This window comes from Phalaenopsis equestris, unplaced genomic scaffold (genome assembly GCF_001263595.1).
Source record: "Phalaenopsis equestris unplaced genomic scaffold, ASM126359v1 Scaffold233918, whole genome shotgun sequence".
NCBI classification, from domain to species: Eukaryota; Viridiplantae; Streptophyta; class Magnoliopsida; order Asparagales; family Orchidaceae; genus Phalaenopsis; species Phalaenopsis equestris.
In genome coordinates, this window is record NW_018251848.1 from 258,938 (window position 1) to 284,291 (window position 25,354).

Genomic DNA, 25,354 nt, shown 5'->3' on the forward strand with positions numbered 1-25,354 from the left:
AAGACATAAAGCCGAACAATAGGATAGTTGGGACATCTCTGGGGTTTCTCCTGGATCTGTGATGTCCCCTACTTTTCTTCCCTTTGAATTCCTTAAATAATTGTTCCTATTTTGAGTCATTCTTATTTGATTTTCCCATGTCCAATCGTGAAAACCTAAACTTTGAAATCTTGAAAGCAAAACCACCTGATCTTAATCGAGAGTTATCTTAAGTGATTCCGATTATTTAAGATGTAATTAACTATAGGGGCTTGCCTCTATAGGGAACCAGGAACCCAGATAAAATAAACCCTATCTAATTTTTATGTTAGATAGGTGAACTTGTTGGCTTTTTATAAAAATATTTCGCAGATCAAAACGGATGTCACAAATTGTTTAGTCTAGATGATTAAATCCCTATTACAAGTAATATATTTATTCTTCGGGATAAGTGTATTGCTTGTAGTATTGTATTAAATCATCTAAACTATTTAAAAATGTGAGACTCGTTTGGTCTCACTTATTTTAAAAATTAAAAAACATTACTACTTTAAAAAAGTTATATTTATATTTAAATTATTTTCAAAATCTCAAAATCATCACATTTTCAAACTACGAAAGTGAAGTTGAACAATAAAACGGCCGACACACCCATGAGAGGTTATCGACGAGAAGCCTATGAGTGATGCCCGAAAGGTCTGAGTGTGAGCTAGAGAGGGGATGTTAAATTCAATTAGGGCTTATAGAGAGCTAAATAATATAGCATAACAAACTTGAGAAATAAGAAGATAAGAAAAGAAGAAGAAGGGAAAAAAAAGATATGCTAGAATGAAGAGAAGGAACTCAAAGAGGACTTCAAATTCTCTCATTCAAAAATATCATCTTTGATTACAACCTAAGTAACCCATTTATAAACTATGAGCATGACTAAAATAACCCTAATGAATGTCGTTATATCTAACATAAGATTCAAGAATCATCATTTAGCCACCCACTTCTCATTGTTCTTATAGATATCATGAAACTCATTTACATCCGTTCCTATTACTTTGTGGCTCATCATTCCCAACAAAGTTAACCTTGTCAACTACCTGTACTTATCCCATCATTGCACCTTGTTTCTGCTCAATCACCAAAGCCAATGAATTATCATGCTTGTTTTTTTTTAGCTATTGCCTCTTATCCTCGCCCTCCAAGCTCACTCTATCCTTCTAAGGTAAACATGATCTCATTTTCTTAGGGTTGGGAAATTTTCTTTTGTCCACCTAAGTGGGAAATTATTTGTAATTTAATATAAGAATTACATCTCATTAGTGATAACCATTTTCGACTTATTGACCATTGCAATATACTTATAAACTATCCTTGGAAGCCGATTATTCAAGATTGTTATATTGTCGCTCAAATTAGGTGAATGATCACATTCTGCATATGCTAGATGAATGATCACATTTTGCATATGTTAGAGTAATCTCCACACTGATACCTCTGGGGAGCCTCCCATACCACGATGTGGGTCATTTTACCTCATCTTAATGTTCCCTTCATCAATCAGTCCGTACTTTACTCATTGGATGAATTCTTTGCAAACCAATAAAGTACATGTTATAACCAAACTCACCCATCCATCCACATTCTAATTGAACATTTGCCTAGGGGTAATTGAATTGGCCCGCCTAGATGTGTTTATTATCCAAAAGTGATATATGAGGACATGCATCAAAATTATAAATTCTGAAAAATATATTGTCATCAATACGTTGCTCGCTCCAAGGCTCATCTAAAATTATAAAAATCATCATATAAGGGCTCTATTGTTCATGATAGTTCTATTGACCCAAGCTTGGGCATGGAAAATGTTCATGTAATTAACACTAGAGATCGATTTGATCATTCCATCTTATGAGAAAGCATTCCCTGAGTTGTGGCCCCAATGAAATTTCTTATGCATTAGTAACCTTCTAAATTGAACCCATCCTTTTTGTGAAGTTGCTAAGTTGTTGGATGTCAATTTCCCCCACAATCCTGCTGCTTTGGTGTCTTTGGTAAATACTTCTATAGCCTAGTCAAGAAAAGTTATCTTTCAGCCCATTAAAGGACCCTCAATTTATCCTACTCCAGTTTCTTTGTAAAATGTTCCTTCTAGGTTTTCTATCATTGCCCAAGATTATTCTGATATAAAGAATGTTGGCTATTCAACATCTGTTTATTCTCAAAATTCATTCAAACGTTCTCTGCTTTAAAGAGAAAAAATTCTAGCTTATGTTTTCTCTCCGAGCTCAAATAGAAGCAAAAAATCATTTTTCCAAGTTTACTCAGTTTCACGCGACAGCTCACCAGATGATTTCGACATTCTTGACTTAGCAGGTGCCTGAATGTGGGCATACTACGTTCCTTTTAGACCAATTATTCCCTCTGCATATGGTTTATAGTTTCTCTTGTCCCATATATTTTGAAAAATTATTTTGCTATATTCGATTCTTTCAACTACATCTTCAATTAGTATTCTTCTCTTACCTGTTAATGAAAAGTTAAATTTTTAAAAAGTTAATCCTAATGGATAAGCATGTTCTTATTTCATGATTAAATGACTTGAAAGAAAGATGAAAATAAACAAAGGATAATGCAGTCTTTTAAATATTCAATAAAACAATCTGGATCTCTAGTGGCTTGGTGTACTACATCAGAATGGCTGAATCATTCTTTTCTTAGAATTACATTTTTTCATATCTGATAATGAAATTTTCTCTTGAAAGAAAAATAACCCTTTGGGATAAATACACTCTTATTTCATAATTTTACGAGGATTTTTAGAAAATAAAGAAAAGAAATAACATAAATATATAATCATAAATCTAGATCTCCAACAGCTTGATGTACTACATCAGAAGTTTGAATAATCCAATTTAGAAAATTATGAGAGTTAAGCCAAAGTAGAAGTACGATAATTTTACTTGTTCTTATCACTTCTATTTAAACATACAAGAGATAGGATCTCTTCAACAGTAGCAGTAGGGCATATACTGCGTTTACGCTAGTGGGATGAGTGGTGAAAAAAGAAAATAATAGATAATGTTGCATATAAAGGGGGGCTAATAAGAGTTTTAAAGACATACACTAAATTTTGCCTTTCGAACATGAATAGTTCCCCAATTATCTTCAGCATATGCTTCTGCTCCAGATATAACCAGGTTGGGGCGGAATCTCATAGCATCCACAATTAGCGACCCTCCGTTTTCTATAACGCATTCCTTAGCGTCTGTAAAGAAAATAAGAAGATAAGTGAGAAATTTCTAAAATAAGGTGGTTAAGTGCACATAGCTAATATGCACATCATCAACGTCGTAAAAGTTCTAATCACTGTACCATTTAAGATATAATGAATCAAGAACAAAACAATAAGGCAAAAAATAAGACAAGTTCAACACTGATGAATGCCCCATTAAATAGGTTAAAAATGAACATAATTTAAGCAATTTAGCCATTCAACTAAAACTGCTCAAATTTCAAAATAAATTTAAGCAATTTTGGTCATTCACTGATCAGGAGAGGAGTGCAAACATAGTCTCCATGTGTATAATTACAGGTTTTTTAATTCAAGTAGAATGAAGGAAAAAAAGATAAGCGTGAATTATCGGTAGCTTTGTGAGTACTCTTATTTCTAAATTATGATAATAGTATTGCGTTTCTTCTAAATTAATTGTAATAGGATGACATCTATCTAGATACCTTGATAATACAAATATGATATATTATTTTGTTATATTAGTGAAATTGGTCAAACATAAATGGATGCCACATATTTGCATAGTTATACTTATATATTATAAATAAATGATGATAACAAAAAGATATAAAATGATATTTAGAAGTGGACAGTTATGCCTTTTGGGTTGTCTAATACACATAGCATGTTCAAGAGATTGATGAACCATATATTTCAGAATCACATCAATAAATTCCTGGTGGTGTACTTCGGCGACATTATGGAATACAAAAATCTGAGGGGCACTTACATCACCTGAGGACAGTCTTCGATGTTTTGCGATCAAAAAAGCTATACGCCTGAGGGGCACTTACATCACCAAAGGACAGTCTTCGATGTTTTGCGATCAAAAAAGCTATACACCCATCAAAAATTAGCACTTTATGACAGTATGGTATGCCCTTTGGGTTATATCGTGTCTAGTGCAAGTATTCAGATGGATCCTACAAAGATCGAGGTCATTGTGAGTTGGGATGTACCTTAGTCTCTCACCTAACTGAGATAGTTTCTGGGACTAGTATCATTCTACAAGCGATTTCAACAGGAGCTTCAATACCATAACCAATCCCCTGACTAATCTTTTAAAAAGAGAAATTATAGTGGATAGATGCAGCTCAGACCAGCTTCGATGCGTTTAAGGCACCAGTTTTAGCATTATTAGATTTCAACCTGTTGTTCAAGGTAGAGTGTGATGCATCCAATGTAGATATCGGGGCAGTGCTGAGCTACGAATGCCACCTCATAGCCTTCTTCAGTGAGAAGCTGAATGAGTCCAAGAGAATATATTGGACGTACAATAAAGAGTTCCATGCTATTGTGAGTGATATTGATCACTAGAAACACTACCTACTAACAATAGAGTTCACTTTATTCACGAATCATGAGGCATTGAAATTCTTTAACATTCAGAGCAAACTGACGGGTTGATATGCATCATGGGTGGAGTTCTTAATATAGTCCCAATTTGTGCTTAAGCATAAGGCGAGGGCCAGAACCACGTGGCAGATGCATTGATTCGTTGTCACTTACTGATCACTATGATGCAGACGCAAGTCTCAAATTTTGAGATAGTGAAGGAGTTGTACGAGACAGAAAAGAATTTTGAGAAAATCTGAGAAAAATGTCAAAAGAAGCAAACAGGGCAATACTACAAAGCTGATGGTTACTTGTTTTACCACCTTAATCCATGCATTCCTAGATGTTTGCTGATGGAATCCAATATTCAAAAAAGCCACAGTAGAGGACTATAGGAAATTTTGACAAAGATAAAACTCGCACTTCTTTTGGGTCCAATTGACGAGAGACATGAAACAACACGTCAAACAATGTCGAATTTGTCATATAGCCAAAATTTAGGGATAAAATGTCCGTCTATACACCCCATTACCAGTACCAGGGCAACGTGAGTGGATGTTAGCATGGATTTTTTAGTGGGTCTCCCAAAATCACAGTGGAACAAGTATTCATGTCTATACACCCCATTACGAGTACCAGGACAACATGGGTGGATGTTAGCATGGATTTTTTGGTAGGTCTCCCAAAGTCACAGTGGAACAAGTATTTTGTTATGATTGTGGTGAATCAATTCTTGAAGATGGCGCATTTTATACCCTGATAACGGATATTGGATGAATCGCATTTCACCAACTTGTGTTTCAGGAAGATTGTGAGACTGTATAGAAAACCCAAGGTCATCACTTCCAATGTGGATGTCAAAATTCTAAGCCACTCCTGGAGGACTCTTTGGAGGAAGCTAAGCACTAATTGAACACCCAGAGACAAAATTATACGAAAATAGTGAACAGGAGTCATGAGAATCTCTGAGATGCTTTTTTGGAAAAATTATTAAGCTGTTGGAATTGATCTAGCTTAGGCCGAGTTTTCCTACAACAAATACGTGAGTCAGAATACGTATCGCACCTCACTTAAGATTTTGAACAAGTGCAACCCGCTCATTCCACGGGAATTAGTACCTCTCCTGCCGACATCAGAGATTAGTGAGGATGTTGAGGAACGAGTACATGAGGTTCCGAAGCTCCATGAGGAGGTTGGGAAGGAGATCACTAAACAGAACCTCAGATACCAAGCACAAGCAAATAAGACTAGGAAGAAGATGTCTCTCCAGAGAAGGGACCAAGCGTGCATCCAGCTGAATAAAAAAAAATTCATATCGGAACATTTGGAAAACTCAAGCCCAGAGCAGATGAACCATTCATAGTACTTTGGAAGCTAAATGACAACGCCTATAAGATCAACCTATCAGAGAACTACAACATTTCTGCCACGTTCAATGTCGCAAACTTGACACCATAGTATGAGCCAGGAGCTTCAATGAATGAAATTGAAGCTTCTGTAACCAATAATGCGTGGGCTAGAGCTAAGCTGGCTCAACCAGTTCAGCAAGGATGTTGTCAGTCGAACAATGAGGTTAGAACAGCCGGCCCTATTTAGGCAGGAGCTGTCGTCTCACCCACCCCCTTCCCCCTTCTTATCATAAATATGTTGCTTTATTTTTTAGGGTTTAGCCTTTTGTTATGTTCAGATTCCTCTCCGTCAGTGTTTCTCCCTTCCCAGGGCCATATTTGAGGATAAATTGTGATCCGATTTTATCCTGCTCCAAGGTGGTGACTATCTGCCAACAATCCCACACCTGCTTCCTCTCCCTTGTCGTAGCCATCTGAACATGTGCATCCTCAGACCAATCCTAGTGGTTTTTCTCATATTGTCCTGCTTGCATTCACATACCCCTGATTGCCTTTCCCGCGGACCGTTCCTCGTCTGTCCGCCCACCTACTGCCACACAACCTCCCCATACCCCATCTCTTATTGAAACTCCCTATCCCAACCCCCAGATGTTGCCACCACCCTCTTCCCACCCTCAAGCCACTGCCTCCCCCTCTTTCTAAACCCCTAAGCTACTTGCAACCCCTCATTTTTGCCAACATAGAGAAGATAAATCATTTATAATTGTTTTATTTAAATCACTTTAACTTCCATTTGTTAATAGCTCTTTAAATTATGTCTACTTTTATTTATTAGTTAATAAGAATATTATAAATTAAAAATTTATTTTCACCTTCCAACCATCTGTTCCCGACTTAGTAATTCCGAGCCCTCAGACAAAGTAGTAACATTTGTACTATTTTTTCATAAAATTATGTGGCGAAAAGTAGTTTTTTAAATCCCAATATATTGGGTATGGTAGGTGTAAAAAAGCTGTTGTACATTTTTTCAAAAGAAAGAAACTATAATAACAACAATTACTTAATAACTCAATGCAGAAATCAATTTTTACCACAAAAGATACTTCAACAAACACCTACAGCTGCCACAAGAGAACCCTTGTTTGTCAAGCTCAACAGAAATTTCAAGTGGCTACGGTAGAAAACTGACGAGCGTATCTTTGAGGTGCACCTCTCATTTATTTTTTCGAGAAACACTGCTATGCCAAATACTAGTGTGTTTCATACTGTATTGAAAGCCACCGCTTAAACAATAAGAATGTGAAAAACCAAGTTTCTCCAAGTTTCCAAAACTGACAGATATAAGATCTTATTTATTTCCATGTAGTTAGAAAAAAATATGAAAAACAGCAAAATTTCTTATATCTATCATTTAATCGGATGTAACTAAAATGGATGGTTTCATTTTGACACATAAAACAAGTAAAAAAAATAAAATTATCTCCCTTTCTTTCTTAAAACAAATTTTCCATCTACAATCCACCAGATGAGCCCTTAAACTATTATAACCTCTTTTATCCTAAGCATGAATTCGCCATGGCATTCATCAAGAGCCACCCATCTAACCATGCAACGTTGATAATATCTAACCAACAAATAATGTAATAAATATAGCAGATTTAAAAAACATGAAATAATGTGAAATCAGAGGGAAAAAAACATACTCAATCTAAGCCGGTCATTGAGATCATTAACACTCCCTTCAGATATCAGTAACAGCTGAGCTTCATTAGCAAAGTTTAGTTGACTTTGCACATCTCTGCATAGTCTATTGTCAGCTTGGCGCACACTGGAACGATGCTTTGAACTTGCACACCGAATGAAGGTACAGCGAAGTGAAATGGCTTGAGTGAACCACTTATTAATTTCATTTCCATAACTACGCACTAAATATCTTGTTGACAGGAAAAAAAAAATTAAGTTACGTTTGCATTCACGAATGGGAGATTCATTCATACTTACAATGAAATTAAATAATAAAGAATTCTGAGATATAAATAGTAGAAAAAGCTCTTAAGGGAGAACTTATGACAACAATCGAAAAATTATAAGAGACCATTTTAGTCACACCGTCCATAAAGGTGACAAATTAATCCCCAAACCTCTTAGTGGGGAGTCAAATAGTTCTCAATTTAAAAAAGTTTAGATATTGTTTTAACCAATATTAAAAGAGTCTAATTACTAATTTGACGTTTTTATAAATTTTGGGACTAAAATGAGCCTATACAAATAAACAAGGAATCGTTTTCACTTACTAAAACTCATGATAACTTTAAGTGCCTTTTTCCACATAAATATAATTTATTGAAAGATAATCTCTTGAGATATAAATTGAAAGAAATGGATTTTCCTCTTTAACAAGGATTATTGATTTTGTGCAAAAGAATTTGGATTCATTCATAGCAAAAAAAAAAGAAATATATTTAAATGATAAGAAAATAACAGCAGTTAATTAGAATGTTAACAAGCCGGTAAAGAAAAAAGTTAGAATTGATGGTAGGTTAACAATTTAGTTTTTACAAACATTCATATAACAAAAAAAGAAGAAAAACAAACCCAAAAGATTGAAGTAATGATATTGATGATGAGATGATGATGATAGAAATTAAATGTACAGAATTAGCAATTCCAACAATACAAACAACATCGGTGATCATCTAGCCAATTAAATCATTGTGATAGAAGTAGTAGTAATGATTTTTGTAGAAGAAAATGTAGCACTGGTTGTAATAGTGACCGCAGGAAAAAAAATTCTTTCCCAAACAAGGGTATGCCAACGCCGATCAACCTCTTCCGAGATTCAACAATGGTTGCAGCCTAAAATGTACCAGATAAATCATTTTAATACTAGTGATCGTAATTTAAGTAGGTAGTAATAATAGGATTAGCCATTAAAGTAGTTGTGGTGAAAGGTTTGTAACAGTGAGAATATGTTCTCTTTCAGCCATTTTTCCAAAACCAACCTCTTTTTTGCCGCTAGGCCAGGCAACATGATATTAAGAGTCCATTTGGGACAAATATATTTTTTTTGTAGAAGAGGTTATAAAGTTGTGGAAGAGTAAATATCTTTTTTAAATACATGCAATGGGAATTGTAAATATATACTATTCTTCCAAAAAGTCAAACAAACAACTTTCTTACAATCACCACATTTTAACAAATCGGATTGCAAAATCAGCAGCCTCAACAAAAATTTTTAAATAGCAGCGAGAAGACAATTTCACAAACAGAACTGTGGTAACAACTTCAAAAGCAAATAAGGCAAAAAAGCCGTACCAAATAGACCAAACCTTTAGTACTAAAAGCTGCCAAGAGATGAGAACAATTGCATCCAATATAAATCGGGGAAAGGGAGAGCAACAAAAATATAGTTGTATGCAGTAAGGCATACACCCTAATTTACTTTACTCACTAAAGTATTTTGAACAACAGAATCCCGACTACAAAAGGAGACTTGTAAGATATGGTTATAGGGATGGCATACTTTCTGCCATAAAGTTCTCCTTGACATAGATTACTGTCAGGCTAGGGAAAAAAAAACATTGTTCTTTTAAATTTAAGTACGGTTGCTCAAACAGACTATCTTCAGCATTAATTCGTGCAGGGAAGACATGCATCTAATTTCTGATATAGGCTTAAGTAAAAAGTGAATTCAACACATTGAAATTAGAAAATAACCGTGGTAAAGTTTATAACATAAAGTACCACTTGAATAAGTTAGAAATACACACTTTTGGCCATACACATTCATCTCCTCCAGCAAACTAGCCGACACATCCATTTGAAGAGAAATTTGCAATGATTCGTTGCAAAATTGTGATTCCAAATGAAGAATCTCTTGCTCCAAGTCCACAAATGTGCGTACATGGCACAACTGAGGGACCTGCATTTACACAAACAATTAATTCCCCAAAGTTATTAACTTGATTAAGCATTTAGGAAAATCTTGAATAAGAAAACATATGGAATTTTCTGGGGCGCTCCTTTTATTCTTCTTTGATATTGTGCAAAAAAATTCAATCAAACAATTGATCCACTAGTATAGAACTTACAGTCTAAAATAGTCACTAAGAATTTAAGATTTTCTCAAGTAACCAGTTCGTTGACAAGATTTTTCTCCATTTTTGTTGTCTCATGAAAATATGCTTTTGTCATGATGCATAAACATAGATTCATTAAGCCCTCCGTCCAATTAGATAGGATATAACGAATACCAACAATTTGAAATAAACTACAATCATTGCCTTGTTCGCACCATCCATATAGAAATCTAAAGATTCAACAAAATCAGTGATGAAAATCCAGTAGGAAATGAGTGCGGGTGATGAAGCACAGGCAGTTCCATCAAGTAGTTCTGTTGTGTCAGAGATGACAAGCAAATACTATAAGAGAACATCTTGGAAATGGCCTTTGTGACTACAATTTCTAAAAAAAAGTTACATTTCTTGGACACTTCTGAACTCTTAAACATTTCCTAGACAGCTCTAGGATACAACTTGGAACATTTAATATATTTGATGGTAGTATGCAATACCTATGATGAAAATTAAGATTTATCCATTTTTATTTCGAGTCCACTACCATAATAAGAAATGAAGTTTAAAATAGTATTTGAGTACCACCTAAGAAATTCTTTGCTTTTAATAACTAAGCAATATTTATTAAATGTTGTGTACCTGTAGTGAGTCCAATGTTTTTCAGGAATTGTTGCCCTGTTTTGTTTTCCATATCCATGCATCATAGATTCTAGGCAAAAAGAAAATAGCATTGGTTATGGAAATTTACAAAATAAAACCTTTAGCACATTTAAAAAGTTTTGGTTCATTCCTTTTTTTTTTTTTGGGTAACATCATTATAACCTGATGTTACTAATAAAGGTAATTGATATAATATAATCGCATTTTAAATAATTTTATGATAATTCTACCTAACTAAAGTATTAAGGTTATTTTTAAAATATGATGCAAATTTAAGTACCAAGATGTCAACTTTTACATATCATAATTTACTTTTGATAAAAGTTAATACATGTTGGTTGATTACAAGTGCACAACAATGCTAATAGTTTTTAAGGTTATCGTAATGATGGTAAAATAAGAGATTTTAGAAAGGTCCTTTGGACGCAAGAGAAGAGATTGTTGGACAAACGCGGAATAGCATCTAGGAGGGACACAGGTAATGACGCAAGAGCGGGGTCGGGGACCGGCATAGGTAGTTATGCAGGAGTGCAGCTTGCAAGACAGATGGAGGAACGTGTCTCGTGCTGGAGCTGGCCCAACATGGGACGGATTTGGGTTTATTCACGCTTAGGATGGGCAGGTCAGACCTAAGGACCTTCCTTTTACTTGGTTTAAGTATATTTAGAGTTATTTTGGTGTTGAAGACTATTTATGTATTTGCTTTAAGACTACGTTGAGACAATTTTGAATTCGATTTCGACAGTAGAAATTATTTACACTCTAGTTCTTCTTGGTAAAGTGTTGTATCTTGGGATCTTTTGAAAATGGTGTGCATGTAGCAAAATTAGATTGATGTGATGATTAATTCTGGACATTCAAAAACCTCTTACGTGGCAGTTTCACAGCCTACCAATAGTATTCCTATTGACAAGCTACTGTCCAGCTTCCCTTTGTGCTAAATTTCAGCCACCATCATTCCCTCCCTCATACGTTGCCTATCCTATTGATATTCTGCCCCGTTCCTTGATCATTCCACACCACCTAGGTACCGATCGATGACATTTAGTATCAAAGTTCAACAGATCCTAAATTTGTAGAGATTTATTTTTTCCCACTCCCAAACCTAAAGCTCACATACGCTAAATCCTAATAACTTTATCGAAAATCAGCCCTCCATCCTTCACACCTAACCCTAACCTTAAACGACATTTCTTTTTTAGCTGAAATCCTAATGGGGATAAAAGGACATCATACTGCTGAAGAGAAACTTGCAAAGAGAAAAACAAAGAACTTACAATAGAAGACATACAAATGGGGATTCTCCAATTGCAACAAAGGTTTGATGCCTTTGAGAGGAGACAACCTAGAGAGATCACAATAATGATGACTCGTCAGAGGAAGTTAATCACTTTCACTATGATATTTTCAATGATGGAAAACCAATGCCTAAATGACTTGGCAATGAATAATAGAGGAGAGGCTATAATTTTGTTGGGAGGTTTGACATGCCAAATTTTGAATGAAGTATGGATCTGCATGAAATCATTGAGTAGATACAAAACTGTAGGGCAAATTTTTAAGTAAAAAAATGTTCCCCATGAGAAGCAAGTAAAATTATCAGCCATTTATCTCAAAATGAATGTATCATTGTGATTGGGAATCTGAAGTATCTTCAATAGCATGAAAGGAAAACCAAGATCACCCCATAGCTCTTGATGAAAAGGAAAATGCAATGCAAATATATTTTCCCGCATTGCTGGTAGAACATGTTCTTAAAACTTCACAAGCTATGCAAAAGAGTTTATTCTACAAAGTACACTGCCAAATTTAATAAACTCATGATGAAATGTGAGTTGGGGGAGCAAGAAAAGCACATAATAGTGAGGATCTTGGAGGGTTGAGCCATACATTTATATTGTGGTGTGTGGGCTCTGAAAAATTTGAAAATACCCCAAACTGTTGAGATCTTAACTGTTAAATTCCGGATCAAATTTTCAGAGAACATTTGAGATAGTAGATAAGACACTACCAAAGATTTCGCCCTAACTTTATGATGACTTTGATATCTGCAATTCGAGATTTCATATAAACACAAGTCCTTATGGTTAATTACCACTTCCGATAACGGGAGAAAACTTTCGATTAAGACTAGTCCTTCAAAGCTATGTATTCACATAATATATATTAGCAGTGAATTTAATTTTGAAAAATATGAAATAATCATTGTTCGCTCAAAAGAGGATAGTGAGGGAAACAATGACGAATCCGATCAAGATCTCATAGTTCCGTCATCTCTGGTGTTGTGAACTATGGTCTACTTCGTTGGAGGAGGTACTCGACCCAACGTGACATAAGGATTCATGTCAGCAACAAAATGCAAAATGAATATATACATGATAGGGTTAGTGCAGCTCTTGTGAAGAACAAAATTTGAGAAAATCGACTTAAATGGTTTGGTCACATTAAGCGTCGACCATCTGATGATCCGATCAGGAGAGTAGATTTTTAGATTCGACTTATGCTAAGAAAGGCAGAGATAGACCTAGGAAGATTTGAGCTTAATGTATAAAAAAAGATCTTAATTTAATATAGCTAAATGAAAATATGACACTAAATAAGATGCAATGGAGAAAAATGATTCATGTAGCCGACCCCACGTGGTGGGATTAAGGCTTTGTTGTTGTTGTTTTACGTGTTTTACCGGCGCAACATTCTTAGACAATTAAAGAAAAAAACATAGGGTGATCGCCTGAACACATGCAAAAATTTTATGTTTATTGGTTTTAATTGTCTTTAAGGGATTTTTATTGTTAATTGCATGGGTGTGTTATCATTAAATTTAATTTGTGCAAATATTTTTATTTCAAACTTCCAGAATCTTCTATCCGCTCGTGTAATTTGGGGTAGTTGATCTCGGGCTAGCGTGTGCAAAACTTCACTTCAAACTTCAAACCCCTCAATATCAACTTAAATCCACACAAATGTATGTTGCGAATCCAGTGGCAAGCATGAGCTAAGCTTCACTTTGAGCCACTCAAATATCGCTTTCTACCCGCTTCTAGATGTGTGTTGTGGATCCGGTGGCAATTGAAACAAATTAAAGCTTGGATGTACATTTTCATTTCTTATGCTAACTTAAGTTCATAAAGATTCTTTTTAAGTTCTATTTGAGTCTCAACCCAAACAGAATTTCGGCAGCTTCTCAACGTCTTCTCCACTTATGTCGCTGCATCGTGAGAGTTGAACCCATCCACCTATATATAAGACATGCATGTGTGACGTTTTGTAACATCAAGGTCAAAAGTCTTCAAACCCACCTGCTTAAAAGATACGGTTGGGTCTTCAGGTACTTGTGTAAAAATAGTAGCAAATTTTGTTGTCGCATTGGAACAATGAAAAAAGATATTTATATTCATAAGTTCTAACAATTAATAGCACTACCGTCACTATGAATTTGAGTAGCTTTCCAACATCAAACCCGCTTGGGGAGCTACCTAAGGAGTACTAGGCCTACCAACTGTACGCACATGAGTGATGTTTTACAATATTAGTGCCTCTAATTCTTGGATAACACACGTCTAAACATTAGACCCCTATCTGGTGAGCATCAAGGAACTGTTGGGATCGATGACGAAACTCCAGTAGAAAACATGCATAAAGTTTAACTTTGAACCTCTCAATCTCGCCTTTTATCTGCTTATAGATGTGTGTTGCAAATACTGTGGTGATCATGTGCAAAGTTTCACAAGCCCATAAAATATTGTCTTAATTCTGCTTCTAGATGTTTATTTGAGTTCTGATGTTGATTGAGGCAAATTAAGGATTGATTGTGCATTTTCATTTTTTGTGTTAACTTAAGTTCATAAAGATTTTTTTTAGGTTCTATTTGAGTCTCTAGCCAAAAGAAAATTCAGTCGTATCCCGTCATCGTTCCCACTTCCCGTCATCGTTCCCACTTAAGGGGCTGCATCGGGAGAGCTCGGCTTACCCACCCGTCAAAAAGACTGTATGGGTGGTGTTTTTTAGCACTAATGCCAAAAATTTTCTTACCCGCTCATCTAAAAGAATCGCATGGGTATTCAAGTACCTATGTAAAAATAGTAAAAGATTTACCAGCCTTGTTGGAAAAGTAAAAACATATACTTAGATTCATAATTCTTACCATTCATCAGCACTACAGTCAGTTGAATATGAACAGCCTCCAAGCATCATTTCCACTTGGGGGCTACCTCAAGAGTACTGGGCCTAACCACTCATCTATAAGACGTGCATGGGTGATATTATGCAATATCAAGGACAGTAAGTCTTAGATCCCACTCGTCTAAAAGACGCGAATAGGAAATTTGTACATCTTCAATCCCACCCATCCAAAAGACGTGCAAGAGTCTCCAGATATCTCTTAAAAAACAATAGCAAATTTCCACGCTGTGCAAGAACAACAGGAACAGATACATATATTTCCTATGTTATACCTTTGCAAAGCAAGGCGATTGGCAAACCTACATGGATTTCAAGACAAAACATTTCATTACTCTTTTTTTTTACCATTCTATGGCTTTTCCTCTACCTCGTCATCAATAATCTCCTTCTTGATTGCATATTTACTCCAAAGGCAAATGGAATAGATGACAAATTGAGGGTGTTTCTTCACCAAATTCTTCAACATTCTATTTTGCAAGTATTAAAGCTCGTCATCATCTTTCCCGTTAAACTACAGAGTGATCATAACTGCCCTTCTCTAAAATAAGAAAAGTGGAGCAGCAGCCAACACTTGCCTACTCATGCTAAAATCTGCACAAACTCACACAGCTTTCATGAATTCATTAGCTCCAGATCTCACATGGATACTTAGGTTGTTCACCCAATCAGCCTCGATCATCCCAATGCTACTATATATGGTAGACAACATATTTCTCCACATGTACCTTGAATAAATAATATAAGAGGCATTTACATACATAGCACTCAATTCTTAAAAATTTATTTATCTCACACCCAAACTTTCATATTTAGAAGCATCATATAAAAAGCGCTCATTATTATTTTTTAATAGTCACACCCATCTTTTCATCCATAGTTAAAGTGCTATCTATATAAAAATGAAACTATATGTGTGAGATACGTAAATTCATAAGAATTGTGTGCTTTGTATGTAATTTTCCCATAATATAAAGAGCTTGGTCCATTCATAAAACTTGATCTCACACAGAAGCGCGACCAACCATATTCTCCATCTTAATTGAAGAAAGAAAATGAGATCATAGTTGAGTTCTCGATTGATAAGAAGTTTCAAAAGTATGTGTGGTGCAACGTGGTGTCTATGGATTCCTATTTGGTCGTCCTTGTTAGTGTGATCGTTGCACATGTCATATCGACCACAGAATCACATAATCCTTCACCAAGGATGGAAAGAGCATCGAACTCTTACCATGAAAAGAGTTTAAGATAATCAGCGTTCATATAGAAAATGAGACTATAGGGCCACAAGCTAACTTTTATAAAACTTGAGAGAAGCACCTATAAGACTAGCATGGATGATCATAGAATGAAGTCTAAGTTAATATCAAATATAGTGTTAACCGTTGTTGAGAGAGCTTCAAGATATTATGCCTGACAATTTACCTCTTTTTTTTTCCTACGGATCCACCAAATCTAGTATAACGAGTTGAAGTAAGTTGCAAACATGATGGCTAGAGACTTATATTATGAGGATACTAGTCCGTATGTAATTTCAGCTTTGATTGTGCCCAAGAAAAGACGACCATGGCATTTAGGCATTGACAGCAAAATAAGGAAAAATATCGTCATTAGTTATCAATCCCCATTCTGAAATTGGATGATTTGAAAAATCAATTATATAAAGCTATTGCCTTCTAGAAGATAGTTTCTTTCGTACCTTGTCACAGGTCGACAGATGTGTCACATATTGCGAACTTGTACTTCAGAGAGATAGTTCATCTACATGATGTTCCTGAAATCATTACCTCAAATAGGGATGTGATGAGCTACTTTTTTATGACTCAATGGAGTAAGCTTGGTATAATACTTCAATTCAGTCAAACAGCTCGCCCTTAGATGGACGAACAAGCAAAGGTGGTGAATTGAAGCATCGAAAATCTCAACTACTATGTGTAAAAGAGCATCAAACTGCGGGATCGAGTTCTCACCTATAATCATTCCTCAAGTCAATCTACAATATACAAACCCTGCAAGATAGTTTATGGGAAGAATCCCTTAACCCCTTGGAGTTGATTCCTATACAGTCAACTATTAAGCTTAATGTTGATGTCGAGATTGGGGTAAAAGAGATTCAAACGTTGACTGAACAAATTCATTTAGGGAGCTCAAGACTAGAGTTGATGGTTCATTTAGAATCATCAACAAGATCAATGAAAATGCTTATAAGATTGATCTATCGAAGACTACAATATCTTCTTCACATTTAATGTTTTTGCTTTGTTATTACACAATCTAAATATCAACACTTCTTGAGATAAAGATGAACCCCCCCTCCCACTCGGAGAAAATGACAGGAAAAAAGCTTGTCGAATGGATGCGGGTAAGGACGTACGAGTGAAGATTGCAAGACGAGGTATCAAATTTGGGACTGGGATCACATTCCATGTTGGAACTGACCCAATAGGTGATTAGTTTGGGCTGATTCACCCTTAGAGTGGGATTGCCAACCCTAAGGACCTTCCTTTTAGTTGGTTTATGTAGATTTAGAGTTATTTGGTGTTGGGAACTATATGTGTACTTACCTTATGATTGGTTTAAGACACCTTTCGAAATTTGATTTCTACAATAGATATTATTTTCTCTAATTCTTATTGACAGAGTATCTTATTCATAGATTTTTCTCAAATAGTATGCATGTTGCCTGATTGAATCAGATAGTGATATCTTTCAGACGTCCAAAGACCCTCTACATCATTGATTTCGCAGCCTACTAGCAATTTTCCTGCCATCGTGTTGTCCATCAGTAAATAATTCCAAATTTTATCCACAAACATGTCTTCCTCATTTGTTGTGTAACACATCCCTTAATATTTTCACACTACCTAGAAACTCTAGATTGGTGTAACCTATCATGTAGGATACGTTTGCAAATAATGATAACTTATATAGAGAGTCAAAAGTTTTGACAAAATGAGTCTGACATCAGAGTTAACCGAACAATAGCGGGAAATGCTACTTTTATTACTAAAAACCAAATAGGACCTGCAACCAACACAAGCCAAAAAAAGAAACAATAGATACACAATACAAACACCCAATTAGGACCTGGTTTAAAGGTGGTGGGAAGGTTGTAGTAAGGGGTTGTGGTTGGAGAAAGCGAGGATGTGGGGGTGGCTTGGCTGTCAAGGACAGCAGGTTGGAAGGCTTGGCGGCAACGGACAACAGGAATGGGTGGATTGGCGGCAAAAGAACAACAAGTTCGAAGGCTTGGTGGCAAAAGATAATAGCTAGGAAAGGTTGGCTGCAAAAAATTGCAATTTGGAAGGCTTGTGGCAAAGGAACAACAGATAGTGTTCAAGTTGGAAAGCTTGCAACAAACATGTTAGAAGGCTAGCGGCAAAGGAGCACCATGGAGGAGGGCTTAGTGGCAAAAGACGGCAAGTTGGGGAGGCTAAGATGAAGGTTGGGGATGCTGGGAATGATAGATAAACACCACCTCAAGACAAGTTACAGTCGCAGCACATTCTCTCCTTTGGAAACAACCTTAGTGGGGAAGACCTAGACTTCAGGGATGTACTGATAGAAAATTGAATCAAAATTGTCCTACAAGTCAACAAATATCATATATATAGAGTAGGCCCCGCTAAGAAAAGGAGGAAACTCCATGCTTGGAAGGATTGGTCGATCCCTTGTTGATCCACTGAATCGATCTTAGCATGACTTTTGTCACGTCCGCGACTTCGTCACATCTGAGACAGAAAGCGCACCGCGTTAGAGCCTCAATAGAAACCAAAAATAGTTCTCAATTCTCGATAATTGTTAGGTTGGAGAGGTCCACAGCTTATCAAAGAGTAACGATAACTGTTTATTGGATTAAGTTTAAACATTATCAATGGTTATGAAAGAAAAATAGGCTAAGTGATGATTAAATGATATAAATATGATGGCCTATGCAAACAATAGATGAGATTTTTTAATAAGACTGGAAGGAAAGAAAATAAAATGGAACTAAGGAAAATAAATTATTTCAACAATTGACTAACACAGTGCATTAAATTATTTAACACTTAAAAGATGTATCTTTCTTATTTATGAAAATTATGATTCTTCTTGACAAGGGCGTCAAATAAACACGGCAATTGTTGTGTCCCTGCCTAGAAGGGCAGGTTCAAGAGTTGGAGCAGTTGGCCGACCCTCCTTTAGCTTAAGGCTTGCCACTAATGGGAGTGAGGATCTCCCTAATTATCTTAGTACATTGGATTTGCCTGTGTGATGTTTTAGGATTCAGTTTTTGTCGCGTATTTGTTCGAGACATCCATCGACGTCTCAATTTCTCATCTAAGATTGTATCCAAGGGTCGAGTGGTGCTCCGACCGTGACTCACTCCAGAGGTGATGATTATCCTTCCCCTACCCTTCCCCGTCATTCCCACATTGTTCTTTATCGCCCGCTCTTGCAGCAACCCTTGCCTATTTTCCTACAATATTCCACCTTACAACAATCTGTCCTCGCTACCATCACCAAGGATAGCCATACTTCATATGTCATGCAATCTGTTGCATCCCATATTTTTGTTATTGTCATTCCCCCTCATTGTCACCACCCAACTGTTACCTGTTGTTCTCCTCACTACCCAACCACCTTGCTTGTTGCCACACCCATGACAACAGCCACACTTATTGTTCATGCAACTTCACACTTCCCCTCATTGCTACCAACATCCCTTTGTTGTCACCACAACTTCCAGCCCATAAACTACCCTTTACTACCTCTCAAGAACCGCCCCACAATCCACCCTAGTTTGAGTTGTTATTTGTTCCAATTTCATAATTTTGTCTTGTTGGGTTGTACTTTCCTATTTGAATTCAGTAAAAATATTTTTTTTCAATCGGATTATTTGATGTCAGAGCTAGCATTGTCACGACCAGACCCAGTGCTAGCAATTAATCAATGCGGGAACAGACAATCGGACGGTGTGAAATAAATTTTCTATATTAACCTTTATATTAACAGATGAAAGAGTCAGTACAAATTTATTTAAACGGTATAATTTATAATTACCTCGTTGATGGTTCTCCGCGTCTTCTATCAATATTTTCTCATTTATCACTCATCTTTTAATAAGTTAATTAAACATAAAATATTATTTAAAATAATTGTGAGATAAACGAGTTAGTGAATACTCATACTTTTAAACTACACTAATATAAAGAAAAATAATAATATGCATGTCAGTTACTTCTTTATGAATCAACGTAAACATTTAACATGCTATTCAAATAGCTCCATATCATTATTATATCAATATCATTTCATATTTGTACAACCGTCACAGGAGGCACCATCTAAAAATTATGTCAATTAAGACACACAATGTCAATATCCTTCTCCATTTACGTGCATGGGCACATTAGTGTTCCCCCACTAGTACCAGCAAGAGTTGCTCCATCATAGCTAGTAATGCACATACAAGCAGTTAACACAAACATATTTCTTCATAGCATTCAATCCAACATACATCAAATGCATGAGTAAGTAGCTGCAACGTCAATAACGATATTTTATTTAAAATAAAGCGCACACAAATTTCTTCAACTACAAACATATTTGAGAATAAACAATTTATCACTATAATTTAAAAATATAACTACTCGCCTCAATGTCGATTAAATGGTTAATCGATTTATCCTGACTTCAAATCCCCTAATGAAAACCTAACATAAACATGATATTAATAATATCATATTTTAATTACATGATTATTTTAATTGGTTATCACTTTATGTTATACACGTATAAAATTTTATATTTTACTTTACGTAAACCAGCTAAATTTTCTAATATATATATATATATACAATTTTTTATTTTATAATCAAAATTGAATAAATATATATTCTACCTTCTTCGGCAGAACCCTGACACGTGAAAAAAGTTTTGCAGGCGAGAGCTCAGGCTCGGCTCAGCACCCGCATGCCTTCTTCTTTATACGCAAGCTAATTCTCTTCTTTACACTCGGCTCCTTGCACGAACTGTCGATGCACTTTCTTCCACCCTTTCCTCTCCTTCGGCAAGATCGATCAAGATCAAGAAGAATACAGAGCACGAGGATCCTCTCCGCACTAGCTCTCTACACCCCCTTCTCATTGCCCTTAGTCTCACTCGCTGCAACCACGAGATCACAAAAGTTCTCTGCTTCCCTCGCCGACTCTCAAGTAAGTCGTTTGCGACTCTTTACAGACACTTTTCACCTCCTTGGCTTCCCAACACTTCTCGCTTCTCCTCCCTTTATTTCTTTCCTCTTCCTCGATTCTTCACTTCTCTTTTCGACTGCTCAACTTTGATTCCTCTCAGCTCCTTTTGTTTCCTCTCCCCGTGTAACTGAAAAAGGGCTATTACAATCTTCCCCATTTACAAAAATTACATCCTCGAAATTTAAAAAAAAATGGATTTCAGGTAATTAACTTAGACGAGTTGTTAGTGATATCCTATGATTACTTGAATCCACCATTACCAAAGCCAATCCCAACCAAAAACGTTCTCTTTTCTCTTTTCATCCAACTCTAGATCACCCCCATACACGCCCTTCACCCAATAAACATAAACCATGACCATGCCACAGAGGCGATAAGTGTCGAACGACGTTAAGAAACTTAACATGGACGAAGTGCAATGGGAATTCCGCTGTCTTCAAAAGAGTTTTGCTGAAATTGAGGGAATGACCCATGGAGAGGTTACCATCAATAGTGATAGCGAGATATGAGGAGAGAGGAAGGAACCCCTAAATCCCTTTCGTAGGGATTATTCTAGTGAAGAGGAGGGTAGGCCACAATGCTTTAGGATTCAGTATCAGAGGAGATCGAGGGATGAAGTTGTTGTAGGACAAAAAGACCTGGGAGTGAAGGTAAACCTAACGGATTTTTATAGGGGAATGAATTTGGAAGACTTCATTGAGTAGTTGCAGACTGTCATGCATATTTTTAAATACATGGAGGTGCCAACTGACAGGAGAGCGAAGCTTGCTGCCATCAAGATGAAGAAGAGTGTCACTTTGTGGTGAGAGAATCTGAAGAGAGAGACAAAGAGAAGATTGGAACAAGATCACTACCAGGGATGAGATGAAGAAGGAGAAGCACAGAAAGTATCTACCCCCATATTGTTGCCCGGACATGTTCTTGAGACTACATCACCAACATTATAGGGAGTTGTCAGTGGAGTTCAAGACAGTATTTGAGCAACTTAACCTGAAATGTGAGCTAACAAAGTCCGACGAGCACAAGATAGACAGATACTTGGGAGGCCTAAAGTCCATCATCACTAATATTATTTAGCTAGACACTTAAGGTTGTTGGGTGATGTTCAGACCTTGGCACTGAAGGTAGAGAGATAGCAGAAGCAAAGGAAGCACACACCTCTATTTAGATATCTACCCACAACTAGAGGCATCAGTAAAAGCACGCCTGGGAAAGTTGGGAAGACTGGTCAGAAGACGACAGAACTAATCAGAGCAAGAAGAAGTCTGAGAATAGAAGCATGCCCAACACAGTTACACCCAAGAAATGTTTCAGGCATCATGGATATGAACACATCGCCTTCAGTTGGCCCGACGAGCAAAAGTGGTTCATTCACATAGCATGATGCAATGGGAGAGGAGGCCGCTGAACAGTGGGGTGAGGTTCACCAGCTTCTCATGCATGAGGGAGATGCTTGCAGTTGAGGGATTAGCAGTGGCTTCACCAAAATATCTTTCATACTTGTTGTCCTGTGAAAGAAAAACTGTGCAACCTTTTCATCGATGAAGTTAATAGTAAGAATATAGCGTCTACACAGATGGTAGACATGTTGAGTCTCACTACTTGAAGATATTCCCAGCCATACTTCCTAACGTGGTTGAAGGAGCATAGGGCCAGCATTGACAGAAGATGCCTCATAAGGTTTTCAATTAGGAGCCAGCTGAATGATTAAGTGTGGTGTGACATTGTGCCATGGAAGTCTGTCACACTACTGGGGAGACTGACATTTTGATCGCAGGATTAGCTTGAACGGTTCAAGAACACCTACTCGCTCACAAAGAATGAAAAATACACCGCTCTACATTATGTGGTGTCCGAGATTTTAAGTGCTCGTGCCAGTAAGGATGCGCTAGTGTTATCAGTTTTGATGATGATTGAGGGTTACAAGACTGAAGGACCAATGTCAAACAAAGGGCAGCAGCTACAAAGAGATTTTCAAGTCATCCTAACGAACATCTTACCATCATGGACAACACCATCCGGGGGGCCAATCTATCCTTAATTCAGAGAGATGAACCAACCTTGGGCTATTTTTAGAGGATTTTACAAAGTACACTTAACATGAAGTTCAGGTTCAGTTCAGTAAGATACTCACAGATGGTTGGACAAATAAAGATGGAAATACAAACTTTAAGAACTCATGTCAGGTGCATTGGGGACAGCGCGTTCGATGGTGAGATCCATGTGTACTAGAAGAACAATTGAACACCTCCGATGCTAAGAGATTACATTATTTTCCTTATCTTCGACGGGACCAACCTAACTCAGTATAATGGGTAGACAAAAGTTTCAATGGATGATTTCAAAGCTTCCGCAATCCTGCGAGATTGATGCGACATCAAATAAGCATGGAAATTACCGAGTTCAAACTTGGACCGAACTAGTCCAAGATATGGAAGGACCGACAGGCCCTCATCTAACATAGGGCTTGCTGTGAATGGGATTGGGACTCTCCCCAGTTATCCTAGTACCATAGATTTGCTTTCATCATGTCTTAGGATTCCGTTTTTATTCTGCGCTTGTTTGGGATAACTGTCAGCATCTCTATTTCCCCGTCTAAAGTTATATCTAAGAGTAGAGTGGTGCCCCGATTGTATCTCAATCCATAGGTGGTGATTATCCTTCCCCTTACGCTTCCCACATTGCTCCCTGTTATCCGCCTTTGCAATAGTTGCTCTCAACAGTAGTTGTAAGCAATTTTCCTGCAGTTTCCAACAAGCAAGCTACTAGTCCTCTCCACCGCCGCCACTATCAACCATCCTTTGTTATCCTGCAGTCCACAACATCTCTCATCGTTGTCGTTGTCATTCCACCTAGCTATCACCGCCCAGAACAACCACTATCTGATGCTTTCCAGCTGCCCAGCCCAGCCATCTTTCTTGTTGCCAAATCCCAGCCATCTTTCTTCCTGCCATCACCCAGGACAGCAATCACACTTGTTATTCCTACAACTTCGCACTTACCCCTCATTGCTACCAACACTCCTTTGTTGTCACCACCCTTCCAGCCCATTAACTGCTTTGTGCTACCTCTCCGGATGTCCAACCCCTCGCCGATCAACACCAACACCAACACCCCACGATCTACCCTAGTTTGAGCTTTTGTTTTCATTTGTTACAAGTTCAAATTTCTATTTTGTCGGGTTATAATTTTCTATTTGATTCTGCAATAATATTATTTTTTACGTCATTGTTGGTTTACTTCGGTGTCACTGTTTATGATTAGTCTTTACTTATTTAATTAAAAAAATCTTGTCCCAATTAACTTTATTGCATTGAGCTAGATATGATTACGACTATTGATACTTGTGCTAATTAAAAAAACCAACGTGCTTATCTTTCCAATTCTTTTTATTTAAAAACTTTATAATAGAAATATCAATCCCATTGAGCTTGTAGCTCATCAAATATTGCAATGATTATTACTTAAAAAAAAAAAAAAAAGGTGTTGGCTGGGCAATTATAAGGTGACCCAATTTTATTCTTCACTTTAGACTTTTAGATTTATCATTGAAAGAGAATGTACATGATGCTAATTAAAGCTTTTTGATACATATTAATTGTATATGAAGTTCATTATAAGTTCTAAAATCTTTTTGATGAGTTAAGTTATCCATACTTACGTATTAAAGATTATGAAGAATTTTATAAAATATTATGAAGTGGATTATATAAAGCAAGACAATTAAAACGGACTAATTTTCTACTCAACCAAGATTAATAAAAGTCAAGAAAAAATTGGTGTAAAACATGTCAAGTAAATTGCCCGGATCTATTAGATCTCATGGTTAATTGGAAAGGGGTCAAAAGAAGGTTTTCTTACCTGTTTGAAGATATACGTAAGCAGTGAGGCCAAAGTCATTGAAAATTTTTCATGCTTGTTAATTCTCTTTTTTTTTTCACCTCTATGATTTAGTATTGTAATTATCCCATTGGCTAATTTTGATGTCTCATTATTTTGTTTGTTTAAATAATTTAGGCTTGAATGAGTGGAAGAGGAGATGCAGTGTATTGTAAGCAAGACCATCCAAAGGAAAGCTAATTTATTTCTTCTCTGATTCTAACTTTGTCGTTTTATGCTCACTCATTATTTTCGAATTTAAGCAATTTATAGATTATATAAAATATATGTCAAAACAACGAGAGAAATTTTAATTATAAAGTGCTAAAATAGTCCTTGACTATTAACATGGGGTCATTTTAGTCCTATTGTTTA

The 25,354-nt window shown here is 36.4% G+C and overlaps 1 protein-coding gene across 3 annotated transcripts in view; it reads right to left on the reverse strand.

Moving 5' to 3' along the window:
• LOC110038799 (molybdenum cofactor sulfurase) overlaps positions 1 to 25,354 on the reverse strand; it is a 170,145-nt gene that overhangs the window by 18,521 nt on the left and 126,270 nt on the right. For all 3 annotated transcript variants that reach the window (XM_020743701.1, XM_020743702.1, XM_020743700.1), the window contains 3 exons: positions 9,720 to 9,871; positions 7,653 to 7,882; positions 3,096 to 3,238 (listed from right to left, as the gene is read on the reverse strand). In XM_020743701.1, coding sequence (XP_020599360.1) covers positions 3,096 to 3,238; positions 7,653 to 7,882; positions 9,720 to 9,871 — 525 coding nt within the window. The remainder of the gene's footprint in view (positions 1 to 3,095; positions 3,239 to 7,652; positions 7,883 to 9,719; positions 9,872 to 25,354) is intronic.